Raw genomic sequence first — 14,626 nt, 5'->3', positions numbered from 1 at the left:
AAAGCAAGTAATCATCCCTCACATTAGGTTTCTGTAATTATACCATAGTTGCTTTTACAGTATGTCTAGGTGGGGTGGGCTAGCTTTAGCTCTCATCGTAAAAGCAGTCTGGTGGCTTTCACTCTGCAGCATTTTCTTAAATGATAGTTTAACCTAAATGTTTATTAAATTTTCTGTTTTCAGTCTATCACTGCTGAGTTCAGACATTTATCTGAAAGAAAGTACTTACTGCATTTTAATACTACAAGTACTTTGCCTAACTCCAAATACATTTTTTTCCTTCTATCTGTAATTTCCTCTATACCTCTTTAGATATCATTTTAACCCACTGTACACTATTTATGCCACTTGGGCAGGTGGAGATGACAACTTAGAAAAGCTGTTTGGACCACCTTTAAAACAGAACAGAACATAAACTCTATGTTGTGGCCTGGAATCTTCATCTCAAAAGACTCTAAAGCAATGGAAAAAAATATGCAGAACAGTAATAAATCACATCAGATTTTTTTTTTCCTGTCATCAGAGCAATTCTTCCCAGGCACTAATGCTTCAAGTCAAACATTTTTCTCTAAATGTTTACTAGCACCAGCAGCATACAGTATGCAGCTGAGCATCTCACACTCTGCTGCCCTGATAGTCTCAAAAAATTAACAAAACAAAAAGGTTTAAAGGTATGACCCAGCAGTTAAAATAGTTTCCAAGTGTGCAGACATCAAAGCTGTATTTAAAAACTGGCCTGTCACCAACTAGCTACCCAGGACTGTGAAACTGGAGTCTGCAGGGGCATGTTTCAGACAACTCTAGAGAAGGAATACACAAAACTGTACAGATGCACTGGGGATTAGGACCTTCTGCCTCGTCACCCCAGAGCCATCAAAGCACTCTGTTCAGGGAATGTGTTAATTGAAGAGACTGACAAGGTGGCTCCAGAACTTCTAACTATGGACATTTATCCTTGGTCCCACACTAAGCCTGAAGCAAGAGACTGAGCTAAGAGAGTCAAGTGTAGCTATGAAAAGCAAAGCGAGAGAACAGATTTCTCTTTCCCTTTCTCCCATGATCCTCACAGAGTCACTGGAAAGAGAAAAACAATGCAAATTCTTATTTTTTGTAACTGATAGAAGGTGTGCCAGTCAGTTGCCAGATGATATCACATTGGTTGTCAACAGCACACTTTTCCACATTAAAATGAGAATGCTGAGGCCAGGTAGTTGTGACACTCTCTTAAAGGTCATTCCTGGCTTGATTAGATGGAGAAAAAGATACCCATTTTCAGCTTTTCCTGCCTTTTCCCCACCTCCATGAAACAGAATAATTCCACATGTTCCAACCCCTCTACAGAACACCGATACCTTACAAGAACCCTCCCTCCCCAGTCCACTCCCTCTAATTCTCACCTCTGGTAAAGTAGAGATGTTGTTATTCTCCAGGTTCAGTTCATCAAGTTCACTGCACTTTGCTAAAGACTTCGGAATTGCTGACAGCCTATTGTACCTCAGGCCAAGACGACTTAGACTGGACAGATTTCCTACAGGTAGGAAACAGGTATTAATATATCATTAGATTAACACAAGGGCACAGAACAAGGTTTGACTTCTGAATCTTCTGTTGTCTCTCACACACTACACTTCAAACTTTTCACATGGTAAAACAGAGCTATCATCCCAGAACAGAAGATGATATTGCACTGCTTTCCAATGCTCAAGTCAGCCATACAAAGTAGATTGTGCACATTAAATATTCCTCAAAAGTTATGCATAATATGGTAAGCAAGGAAGACTTCTGTCCTATTGCAGAAGTCCTTCTATCCTGACCTTTCTACCAAGAAAAAAACTTTCAGATGTCCCCAATGTGACTTTTTAAAATTGCAGATCTCATCATTCAATGCCATGACTCATATTACCAGAATTTGGGCATACATCACGCAGCTCTGGTCCTGGCAAAACACTTTCCTCTACAGGGGGGAAAAAACCTTTTACCATCCTCCAAAAGCAACAAAGTCTCTAAAAAGTGATGGGGGGGGGGGGGGGGGGGGGGGGAGGAAACTTGTAACCTGAAAATTTCCCATCTGAAGCTCCCTTTAGCTCCAAACTTTACCATCTAGCAAGTACTAGAGACCACAGTCAACTGCTTAAGGATGTCTCTGAACTACACAGTGCAGGGGCATTTAGACCCTCCTGCTGGCCATAGGATGTTGAATTTCACTGAAAAGCTAACTAGCAAATAGATGCAAATAATAACAGTGCTTTGTCTTCTGGCTCACCCCTATGATAAGAAAATGTGTCTGTGCACATGTGTGTACACCGCACCAGTGGAGCTTTGAACAGATGCACACAATTGGTTCCTTGCAAAACATTCACTATTTTGCACTGATTTTTACAACCACTCACGGCAAAACACATTTGTTCTGCAAACTGAAGTACCAGAAAGACACACTGGAAAAGAAACATAAGATTCAACAAATGGTAGCAAGAATAATCAAAAATAATTTAAAAGTATGAAAGGATTTTAGTATGGTACAGTCTGACTACTCATTAAATGAAGACTGTATTAATGTCTGTGCAGAGGTACTTATACAAAGGTTACTGGAACACAGCAAAGGAAGAAGCGAATGTAGTGTATGAAGTATTTGCTTGGAAGCCAAGGATGAAACAAAATAAAAAGAAATGGAGAATGAAAATTAATACAAATGCTGCAGCGGGATGTGGCAAAATAATTCCTTCCTGAACTTGGTCAAAATATACTGAGAGAGCTTTTCAAAATATACTGTAAAAATTACCCTACATCTCTGAGTAACTGGGAACGCAGCTGGGAAAAACTGCTAACTGGGACTGCTGTATGATTCTCTGTAGCTACTAAAGTAAGAGATTCACAAGAGCAGTGAAAGTAAAAAAAACAACCAAACAGAAAACCCCAACCACAAACAAACAAAATGCTGCACAAAACAGATAAACAAAAACCCCTGACACAGAACAAAAATGATCCAGGTCTTACAAATCAAGACATAAAAGATGAATTTTCAGTGCATACCAGATACTTAGCTAACAAGCTTAGGAACATATTTCACTTAGTATCATGAATAACTAAACAAAAGTTAAACCAGCAGGTAGCCACCCAGTGTTGCTTAACTAGCAGTATCTCCCACTGGGATTTTCATTTATATTTGCAAGTGCTTTGCTTCCGAGCAAGTATACAATTACCTGTTGCAGAAATGGCAAAGAAAGTCTTCCCTTAACAACAAAAAGGCATTTAAAAGCCAGGGATATCAATATTGCTCTTAATCTTTTGAGGTTAAATCCTACAGTGTGTATGCACGCTAAGGAGAGTTAATTAAGTCCTATTTTGATCCTACAATCCACTAGTATAAAGAAGCACATTTGTACATAAGACGGCTATTTCATGTCATGTTTGGCGAGATCTGGCACTGCTGGCTCTATGGGAAACTGGCCTCACTTCACAGTATAAGACATCCTATTGCAAGGCACCAAGACCATTAGGAACCGCCATTCTAGGGATGAATAGAGTACATCCTGACTGCATTTCTCTGAACAGTTATTTAGTGCTTTACTAACAAAACAAACCGTACACAAGATATCAATCTACCCTTTTTTCCACTACTCAAACCTTGAGCTAGATGTCAGCATGGATTTTTCAGGCAAAGAGGACGAACAGGGAACAGCTCTAGCAGACAGCATGATGCCAACTGTTGCTTAGCAATACAACGTCGCTGTGCCAGTTCCCAGATTGTGAGCACAGGTTGTATGTATATGGCTCTCTTCCTACCAGCAATGTGGCATTTCAGAGAAATGAAACAAGGCAGCCATTAGAGAGAGTCAAACTGTACCATAATTTTCCAGGAGAGAATGACACACGCTGGCTATCCTCATGGCATTATCAGAAAGGAGGCAGCTCCCGGTAATGTTGTTTTATCATAAATAGCATTTCTCAATAGAACTTTATCACTGTTTCTCTCCTTGTTATCTTTCTCTTCCATAGGAAAAGCATGCAAAAGCATAACAGAAGAGACACCCTGTATGTACCACACATTCTCTATGACCCTTTTACACACCACAGCACTAAATACAGTTATTTCTGAGAACAAAAGCAGCAAGATTTCAGCTGGAGCTTCATCAGTAGCACCTCTCCCACTGCTCCTGAAAGGGCTGTCCTGCACCCAGCTGATACAGGCAGTATGGGCTGCCTTCTCATTTCAAGCCAGAATTTATTTATAGCAAATTTACTGCCATTTAGTCTTCCCTCAAAAAGACTCAGAAACCTTTTCATCCTCATCAGAGTTCATATTCACACCTCACTGTGAACTTGTGAACACATCAGGGTGAGAAACCCTTATCAGCTTTTATCTTCACATGCTGGAAAAGACAGATCTTGAGTCTCCTCCTCACAAAATTATCATCTAAGGATGATCCTTAGAGCTCTTCCCTCTGCTCAGGATGTTAAAACTTACCTCCTTTCAATATTCCACAGAATCACAGAATGGATTGGGTCAGAGGGGACCTTAAAGCTCATTCAGTTCCAATCCCCTGCCACAGCCAGGGACACCTTCCACAAGACCAGGTTTCTCCAATCCTTCTCCAGCCTGGCCTTGAACACTGCCAGGGATGGGGCAGCCACAGCTTCTCTGGGCAACCTGTGCAGTGCCTCAGCACCCTCACAGGGAAGAGCTTCTTCCTTATATCTAATCTGGATCTTTCCTCTGTCAGTTTAAAGCCATTCCCCCTTGTGCTATCCCTTCATGGGCCAGCCACCAGGCAGCTGGCTAACATGCACCTGCCTCCTCACTGGCTCTCTGACTAGGGAGTGACAAACTTCAGTTTGCAACAGGAACTGTTACAAGTTGCTAAATAGCACACCTGATACACTGCATAATCAAAAGTGATCCCATTTACAGCTCCCCAGCTGATACTCATACTGCGAGTATCACTCCCAATCACAATTTACAGTGCCTGCACCCATCTCCATCTTCTCCTGTTCAGCTACTGGTTTCTGAGATGGCACCACATTAGGTACTTCACTGATGTGCAGTCACGTTAAGTAAGAAATGAGGAGAAGAGGGTAACAACTGATCACCAAAGTCATCAGGATCATCTGGGCTTGTACTTTTGTCACTGAAACTGTACCTCAGCAGTACTAAAATCAGCCCCTTGCAGGTTGAGTCACTCAGAAACTGCAGCACTGAACGCTCATGAACATGACAGTTTGATAACCACAACTGAAAAGCAGCTACTAGTAGGAAAAGCAACAAGCACAACCCCTTCCAACCTGTTTTCTTAGGGAGTCCACTGGAAAAAACCTTGTAAACTCAACTACCCCATCCATTGGTACTTCTAAAAATACTAAAGCCTGACTAAGCCCTAAACTTATGCCAGGCCTAAGAAAGTTACTGAAAAATTGTTTTAGTTCAACTTTTGGCATGAGGAGTCACTCCTGGGGATGAGCCACCCTGTTTCAGGTCCATTTTCTCACCAGCAAATGTACCAATGCTCCACTTTGCCCAGCTCTCAGGTCTGAAGCAACGCAAGTGCAGAATTCATAATCACTTCACTGGAGTGACTGCATGTCTCTCTCAGGGTTAGCTGTTTAATTTGCACAGAAATGAATTAAAAATACTTGGAAGCATGCAAATCCAGAAACATTAAACTCTCTTGCTATAAGAGGGACTCTAAACAGATGGTTTAAATTAAATTCTTTATTAAAGGTACCTCAAAAATATTAGTCAAAGTTAAAAAGAGGTATTTGCCAATCCCAAACAAAGGGAAGACTGGAAATAAAGGAGGAAACCATGCCTACAAAACCATACTTTTTAGAAAGCCCACCTGAAGTGGTTCTTGAAGTAGGAGCAATACATCTCTTTCTTGAATATTTCAAAATCAAGAGAAAAAGGAACTGGAATGTTGAATAATATAAAGAAATCTAAATTCCTAATTCAAAGCCCTACCAGCGCATTCTAAAGGGAGTGACAAGTGTTCTCTTCTTCTGAAATCTACCACACTTTTTCCTTTCCGTCCCTCAGTTAAAAGAATCCTTCAAACTCCCTATCCTTAGATGAAGGGTCATTTACTTCGTGTGAAATGTTACTGCATCATTACTAAAAGATGGAATAATCAGTCTGTTTTATAGCACTTAGTTCATCAAGTGAGTTTGCTACCAGGAGCAGTTGCTTCCTCCTAAATAAGCCAGAAGCATCAGATCAATTTAAAATCTGTTCAACAGAGAAAATTCTTCTGCATATAACGTTAAAAACACAAGTTGGATTTACAAGAACTGTGCACACGAAAACCTCGTGAGATTGTAATCAAAAGTATACATGAACTTCACCATGCAACAGATAATTGCAAGAACTTGCAACAACAGGGTACTATTAAGTATGTCTGATCATCTAACTTCTATAAATAGTCTTAGCTATTGATTTGACTAAACTTTGCACAACGAGTAACCACCTATTCAAGAAAATGTTTTACATGACCATACATTACCTCATGGAGCACAGTGCACTTAATTCACAAAGGGATCTTCTTCTAAGACAGACAAAAATGCTGGTTTGCATACAAAAGGTATCAGGTGTCACTTCTAACAAATGGAAACCAAGAGGCACACCCAAAATTACTTTGAAAAATTGAAAAAAGCCCAAAACCTTGATGTGACTTTTAAAAGAACATACATGAATTAAGCTTAATACACCACATCGCATTAATCTCATAGTGAGAATAACACAGATGCCAATATGGAAGAAGAAGCCAAAAGAGCTGCAATGAGGATGCTAACAAAGCAGGTGGAACCTAACGGCCTAGAAGGAGTTTAAAATTGTATAGAAGAGACTAGACAAGCCAGAGATGGGCAGCTATGGACAGAATTAAACACTGCTTCAAATATTTCAACAGCGCTGGCAGCCTAAACTAGCTGTAAGTCAGAAGACACCCGTATTATACTTTGTACTTACTATATACTAGTTTTTCCAGATGTTGGCCATACTCCATGACAACTGTTGAACAGTTTCACAGATTTTTAGGTGAAAAGAGCTATTGACCTGTTTAACCTCTTCTCAGAACGCAAACCATTCCCCTTGATAGCCATAGAGTAAAACGAAAGGTTTCAGATAAACAGGTTTAATCTTCAGCTGCATTCCACAAGCTAAGATGATGTCTGCTAATGGCCAACAGTGTGACAGCGCAAAGTGACTGGTCCAGCAAGACATCCTGAAGGTGATCTCAGTGAGCATGTTGCAGAGAAAGCACAACAAAATCTCACAGTCATTATTCATCTGATCTGGGGGCAACTCTTTCCTAAACCCAAGTCTGCACATTCTTATGAATGTAAATGCACATCACCAATCACCTGAGAGAGGTCAAATCCTTTATACAGCCTGCAAGGCTGAAACATCCTTAATGTTTAATACACTCTGGCTAAAAGCTGATGTTTTAGGAAAACTAGGAATGGGGACAGAAAGATGGTGGGTGTGGGAAGGCAACCACTCAGGAAAACTGCAGAAGATAAATGAATCCCTCCTGATCTTTGCTAACAACTACCGAGGTCAAAGCATGAAACAATTATATTTCCAAAGGTATAATTGAACACAGCACAAAGTTTCACTTCCAAACTCTGGATTTTATTGATTTAAGAATGAAGTGATTTTTAGTGTATTTTATATTTTCTTTCAGCCACCGGTACCTCCTGATACACCAGGCCAGCATAGGAGGCAGATTCAGACTCACAAGGGTCAGCAGAGCCTGTAATTTTTTGTCCTCCTCAAAGTACATTACCCTCCTTACACAAAGTCTAGGACCTCTCATAAAGATCTTATCTATTAGAAAGCTATTTAACATTAATTTAAAATTAAACTCTATCACCCTTACTGGTTTAAATGCTATCTGAAGACAACAAAGTGATTCCTCTCTGTTTTCAGTCTAATAGTACCAACCAAAGGCAGGTTTTCCATCATCATTTCAAGATTAAGGCTGAAGCATAATCATGTTAGCAGTTATTTATTTTTCAACTCTGATTCAAGACCATTATCACTGCTGACTGCCTACGTGGGAAAGATACATGCAAGATACTGGCAAAACTTGCGTGACAGAGGCTCAAGTATCTGACACACACCACACACAACACCTGCATAAGGCTAGAGAACACAAAACCTCTTACTGACATGTTTCTGAAACTAAGCTATGAAAATTCAGCTTCATTTAATATGCGTTCATCAAAATGCATGTACCTAATAGACCTGCTTGTCTTGATTCTGATGTGTTCCTTTGAATCACTCTTCCCTCGTGCCTGCTTCTTATATAAAGAAAGTAAAATTATGGGCTTTTTCTTTCTGCAGTATAGCAATAATTCTGAAAAGGCTGAGCTGCAGTTATAATGTATCTGTACATATTGGTCTCCACATCTAATTACTGTGTATGTACATTCACTAAAATAAATTGTGCCCGTCCTAGACTTACCAGAATTCCAACCAAAATTAATTATATTTTTGTAATACACATCAAATCCATAAACTCTGACTGAAAGAGTCAATACAAGTCTATCTTGTAAAGAAACAGCACATATGTATTTAATAATATTGGGCTTGCAATGAAGATTTGGTAAAACAAAAAGGGAAGTTCTAATTAGCTGAAAATAATACAAAAATACAAAAACACTTCACATTGCAACAGAGTCAAAAGCAACAGCTGGGACGTATTTGGGGCTATCAATTAAAGTGTTGCATTTTACTCAATTCATACTTCATACAATAACACAAAGCAACGACAATTTATGTCATTTAATTTTTCACTGGTTGTCTTATTTGCCTTTTCAACTGCCTATTTAAAACCTTTCTCTGAAATTAAAGATTCATGCAAATGTAAATCACATTGTAAGAACAGTTTATACCAAACTGGCAATGCAGAAAAAGCATTATCATTTCCTAATAGACGTGTTTCATTTTTTTCTAAGTCTCCCCTACTATATAATAATATAAAACATACGAACATACATTTATAATTTTGGCTAATTAAGGAATGTGACAATTACTTTGTGCAGACCAGAGATCCACCTATTTATCTTCTCCCTGGAAAATAATGCCCAACAGCAGATACCACAAGAAGAACCTAAGAAAAGGGTAAAGCACAGCCTGAAACTTTCCCAAAAGCCAGGGGAAGATTCAACTCTGTGTGTCTCAGTGAATTCCTTAATTTAGAAGCAACTGATAGATTTTTCTTCTGCGTAATTGTCACATTGCCCTGTGAGCTTTTAGTATCTACAGCAACCTGTGCAAACATCGAGACCCAAGTGTTCCCTACACATCACACACAGTACAGTCTGCTCTCCACTGCTTTGAGGTCAAGCCCTCACAGCTTTGCTTCATCCTGCCCTTTCTGCCGATGGAGGAGGCAGTGAGCAGTCACTTCCCATTTACCATCTCTGGTACCACTCACTATTTTCTAGCCAATTTCACTGCTGTACATTTACTAAGTCTAGAATTGAAGCCAAGAACCAGAAGCTTCACTCCCTTTATGAGACCACCATGAGAACTAGCAAAGGTTTATAATAACCCAGGCATGAGAATGAAAGTGGGAGCAACTGCTTTCCACCAGATAAATGCTGACCCTATTGCACTTGCCCAATACTAGCAGAATCTAATAAAAAAATGTTTCATTAACAGCATAGCCCAAGAACAAAGCTTCAGACAAAGCACTGAACACTGACCAGATCTCCCAATGTGAGCCTATGAAATGAGTTTGATCCCATAAAGCACTGAATGCTCACAGACCAAAGTACTAGGTCATGTGCTTAACTGTTAAGAATATGAATACAGCTATCAAAGCTGGAGCAGAAGTCTATGCACTTTGCCTCATCAGAATGATGAGTAATTACTAACATCAAACCTATCAGTCACACACGAACATCACCCCTGTGCACAGAGAGAGCTGCAGGTGCTCTGCTGGGTCTCATCAGGACTATTTGTCAAACATCGCAGAGTTAAGACTTCTCCAGTTTTTCCTAAGCCTGCTAAACTTAGAACATCATTTAAAAGCAGTTCCACTTTTCTACAGAAACATCTTTCCTAGGATTTCCAGGGACTTAAAGCTCTCAACCACAATTTGTACAACCTCAGCTGAACCAATTATCTATGGCCAGTTCTGGTCACTATGCTTTCATGGTTTTGATATCAATTATATGCTTTAAAAGCACAGCAGTGCTCTCAGAGGTACACTGGGGCTAAACGGGTTAGAAGCCCAGTCTGTAGCACAATTTCAACTAGCAAAAATGGCAAAGTTATTCCAGATAATATTTGCTCCCATGAGAGTGGCGACTTCAGCTTCTGAGCTAACGTGCTACAGCGAAGGTCAGGAGGAGAGCACAGGGCTTTCAATATGCCTCTCATTTTCCTAACCATCTCTTCAGAACACTACCATGTCAGACACTGGAGAGTGTGTCCAGTGACAGGATTTTTTGTGCTTTTAAAGCATCATTTTGGACCATTTACAACTGACTATTCTTTTTCTTATTAAAATGTCTGCTGCCTTAAATGTCCATGAATATGGCACATTTGACTATAAGCAAACTGCACATGTACACACACAAAAGTAGAAATTACAAACCAGATGAAGAATCTGTTTTTTTTAAAGCTGTTATTCTGCTCCTATTGAATTACTTTCTCAAATAAGTGTTTCTGTGCTTTCAAACAAGAAATTGTGAACACATTTGTACAGAATTCTAAAATTAAAAGTTCAAAGAAGGAACATTCACAATGTGGTATTTGCAGCATGAAAATGTCTAAACTAGCTTGTAATCCAAAGAAATGCTTTACTCCACCCAAAATTTGCTTTCTCTCTGTCTCAAAAGTCTAATTACTGATTCTGATATATATCCTTTTGGAAATATATATATATATCTTTTTGGAAGTATTAGCGTGCCAACTAAGTATACAGAGATAAAACATTGTGTATATAAAAGTAGGTCATAATGCCCCCCCCCCCCCCAAAATCCCACCATGTGTGCATGGGGGAATCTGCAATTAAAACACCAAGTAGCTAAGATCCCACTATGATTCTGATTCGAGACTTAAGACTCTTGGAATGTGCTAAGCTGTTCCACAAAGCTCATTTTTCTTACGGGAAGTGATCTAATATACAAAGTACTTTACAATTTTCAATCAACAGAAATACAGATATGAATGTATTAAGCCATATATCTATAAAGCAAGACATTAGGTCACTTCCTGACAACTAATATGTAAAATTGACATTTGTTACTGTATGAAAGCATGCTTATACAGTGTTAGATGAAACAAGAACTTTGTATTTTTACAGAGTGGCTATATTGGCTCTGCTACCTCTCTGTAATCACTGCCGATGCATAATCCTTTCCCTGCCACTCCCCTGCATGTCACCCTCCAACATCTCTTCCTCATAGCTATAGCACATTTCAGTACAGTACTGCTAAGTTAGAAACCATGATTTTTTCCTTATTTTTAATTGGTAGATTCAGAAATCTTCCTGTGGTAAACCCAAAACTTGGTTAGATAGTCCAGCAGTGAATTTAAGATGCAGTTTTCAAGTGGGGTTTTTTGGGGGTGGGATTTCTTTTGTCTTTGGGTTTCCTGGGGGGAATGGGAGTCTTTTTTGAGGGGTGGGAGAAATTGAAAATGAAGGGGGCTGTTTGGTTTTCAAAGCAGCTTGACAAAAACATCCTTCGAGAAAAGAAAGAGGCCTCCATCAGAAGAGTGTCCATGGGGAGGAGGGGACAGACCTGGCAGTAATGGAAAGTCTGCTCCATAACAAGAGGCTCACAGTACATTAAATATTTATAACGAGCAAATGCACTTGGTCTTTTTTGTACCCAGCCTGCAACCCCCGCCCCAGTTAGACTGAACCGGGGAAACATTAACAACACTTTTACATTAGCATACTGAAACCTGGCAGCATGCACATGTTGAAAGAAAAGCCAGTTCTGCCAAATGCCAGGTAGACAACCATGAGTAGGGAAGAGACAGAAACTGGAAGGAGAGATGGAGAGGCTGGAGACGCCATCCTGCAGTCACCAAGTGACACACACCAAGCAGCCACGCGCCATTTACTCGCTGGGCTCTTCTCAGTACTCAACGTCTCTTGTTGAACAATCCTAACCACAAAGCAAGCTGTAATTTAAAAATCAAGCCACAACTTGCTTTCATGTTGAACCAAAACTGCGATGACTAAGAAATAAAGCCAATGTTGCTGAACTGGCTACGGCTGCCTTTTCTGTAACATGCCTAAATGTAGGCTGATCATTATCATTTAAGCTGGAGTTTAAAACCTTTCCCTTCAGTATTCACTGCTGGCTCTTTGTGAGGTATATGTAGCACAAATACCAATTTCTGATTTTAAGTTCTTCTCTAAGCAGACATGCTCAATCACTACACCCTGGTCAATACAAGCAACACGTATTTTCCACTGGAGCAAAAACTGAACTAGTGCAAGGTTAAGACACAAAGGCGCACCACTGTCTCTTACCATTATTCGTCTGCCTTTGGTGGTTTGGTGTGCTACATAGCATTGATATTCAGCTCAGATAACCATGTGAAGAGACAGTTATGTGCATTTTAAAATAAGTAACTTCAAAACACTATAAAGACGATGCAATAGAAAAACAAAACAAAGAAAATGGCAGAAATCCAGTCCAACCAGGTATGAACCTGACTCAATAGAAACCACCTAAGCTTACAATAACTTTCTGAAGAAATAGATGAGTCCAAACTACCTTGATTGCCTAGTCAGCAATTTCCTATCACAAACGACTTAACTGCCTGAGTAACTTTGTGCCTCTCGTACCCAAAGACCTTTCCCTGTAAGGACAGTGCTGCAGCATTTTGTAAGTGAGATTTTTGTGGTCCTCTGAGCAGCTCAGTGACTACCAGTCACTAAACAACTTAGTAAATTGTCCTACTATTCTGCACAAGAATCAACAATAGTGATCTGTAAGCCCTGTCAAGGGAAATCTCACACTTGCTTAGAGAAATTTTCCCAAAATTGGCAGTTTATCCAAAGAACTGGCTTCTAAATATGACGTGTAAACTACACATGAGTTTTATGTAAAACAACTTTCAATCAGATTTACAAATTAGCCACAAAAATAAAGGCTGTGCTTACGAACTGTGTAGGTTAGATGCAAATTCCAGATGGAGTGGGATCTCCAGAGTTTAAAAATACCATCAATGCAGGAAGCAAGTTTAGCTCCAGTGGATACTTCATCAATGTAAATGCTGCTCAAATCAAACTTTCTGAACAAAAAACCACAGTAACTCCACACTCATCAATTTACTGCTAGAAGAAAAGCTGGAGAGTGTTGTTAAGTGGTTCCTCACTCTCCTGCTCACTTTACTATGCATTGAAGTATATTAACAAGGTGTTCAACATTAAATATTGCTTAAGTGATAATGTTCATTCTTCTGAGTATGTTCTGGTGACAAATAAGAGCTTAAAATCATGATGGCCTTGGTTTCCTGTCTTTTTAAATCACAGCATGCATCTTTTTCTGCCATCTGTTTAAAACTGATTTAATTAAATAGAAAAGTCATATTTTGCTGTTTCATCCTATATGGGATTCTGAAACCAACCACAAGGGTGTTTATTTCAGTCCATTAATCCCCACCTCAGTTGCAAACCCTCTGTATTTTACCGTATTAGAATATGAGAACCTTATGGACCTGGAAGGTTTTTTCAGTTCTACTAAACAGCATAAAATATATATAATTCATTTAAATTCTTTATCTTTTTAGTTCAATTTTTCTTTCAAAGATGTTAGTTAAAACCATCTGCCAAATTATTAAACTGCAATTATGAATCTTTTAGCCTTTTATTCCTTTATATGCTCAGTTTTATTACAGAATTGTCAGACAATCTGCAGACATTTACTCATAACCACAGAACACTTCAAATCAGTTAGAAGGGATGGATTTTTTTCCCTTGCAACTCTCGTTCTCAGTCAATGCCATGCTGCAGAACAGCCAGATTTATTAACGTAATTCAGACAGCTTGAAATTACATTTAAGGTAATACGCACACCTTGCGTTTAAACTCAAGTGTGAAGCTGCCTTGAGCTGAACACCAGTTATGCTACAGTCACCAACCAAACACTCATTCTTAAACTTGTTCCTCTTACTGAACAATTTGAATAGTGTCTTATTTTCTCTTCTCCAGCATCTTCACATACCTATGGTTTCTGGCAGGTCCAAGAGCTCATTGTGCTGCAAGTCAAGGTTGGTTATCTGTGTGCAGCTTCCAATCTCTTCTGGAAGGTGTTCAAGCTGATTGTGCGCTACATCCAGCGTTATGAGGTTACACAACTCACCTAAAAGCACACAAGAAAACCAAAACATCAAGTTTTTTAATGTACAGCTGTAGACAATGACTTCTGCACAGGGATTAATAGAATCAGACAGGATTTGGGATAATCTGAAGAAAAGCTATTGCTACCAAAAAGTTATATATACAAAAAAAGGCATTACAGGATCATAATTTCATCAGTCAGATCTAAAACCTGATCAACAATTTTTAAAAACTCAGATAAAGCTTTTATATATTCTCTCAAGAAATCTTATTTATTGATTGATTTTCTTCTGACAGTTCAAGCTGTGGAACACAAG

At 39.2% G+C, this 14,626-nt stretch overlaps 1 protein-coding gene and 1 long non-coding RNA gene across 4 annotated transcripts in view; both read right to left on the bottom strand.

Annotated features, from left to right (window-relative positions):
- LOC130605540 (uncharacterized) overlaps nucleotides 1–14,626 on the bottom strand; it is a 271,759-nt gene that overhangs the window by 202,427 nt on the left and 54,706 nt on the right. The gene's annotated exons all lie outside the window — the stretch shown is intronic.
- SHOC2 (SHOC2 leucine rich repeat scaffold protein) overlaps nucleotides 1–14,626 on the bottom strand; it is a 69,680-nt gene that overhangs the window by 12,040 nt on the left and 43,014 nt on the right. For 2 of the 3 annotated variants that reach the window (XM_057421086.1, XM_057421085.1), the window contains exons 3-4: nucleotides 14,194–14,331; nucleotides 1,398–1,528 (exon numbers count right to left, since the gene is read on the bottom strand). In XM_057421086.1, coding sequence (XP_057277069.1) covers nucleotides 1,398–1,528; nucleotides 14,194–14,331 — 269 coding nt within the window. The remainder of the gene's footprint in view (nucleotides 1–1,397; nucleotides 1,529–14,193; nucleotides 14,332–14,626) is intronic. The other variant, XM_057421087.1, reaches the window with a different exon arrangement.

The sequence above is a fragment of the Pezoporus wallicus genome, unplaced genomic scaffold, assembly GCF_028554395.1.
Source record: "Pezoporus wallicus isolate ANWC-B61680 ecotype Strahan unplaced genomic scaffold, APGP_CSIRO_Pwel_v1 contig_3365, whole genome shotgun sequence".
NCBI lineage: Eukaryota > Metazoa > Chordata > Aves > Psittaciformes > Psittacidae > Pezoporus > Pezoporus wallicus.
The sequence above is the reverse complement of the archived record's forward strand: the minus strand, read 5'-3'. Positions and strand labels throughout refer to the sequence as shown.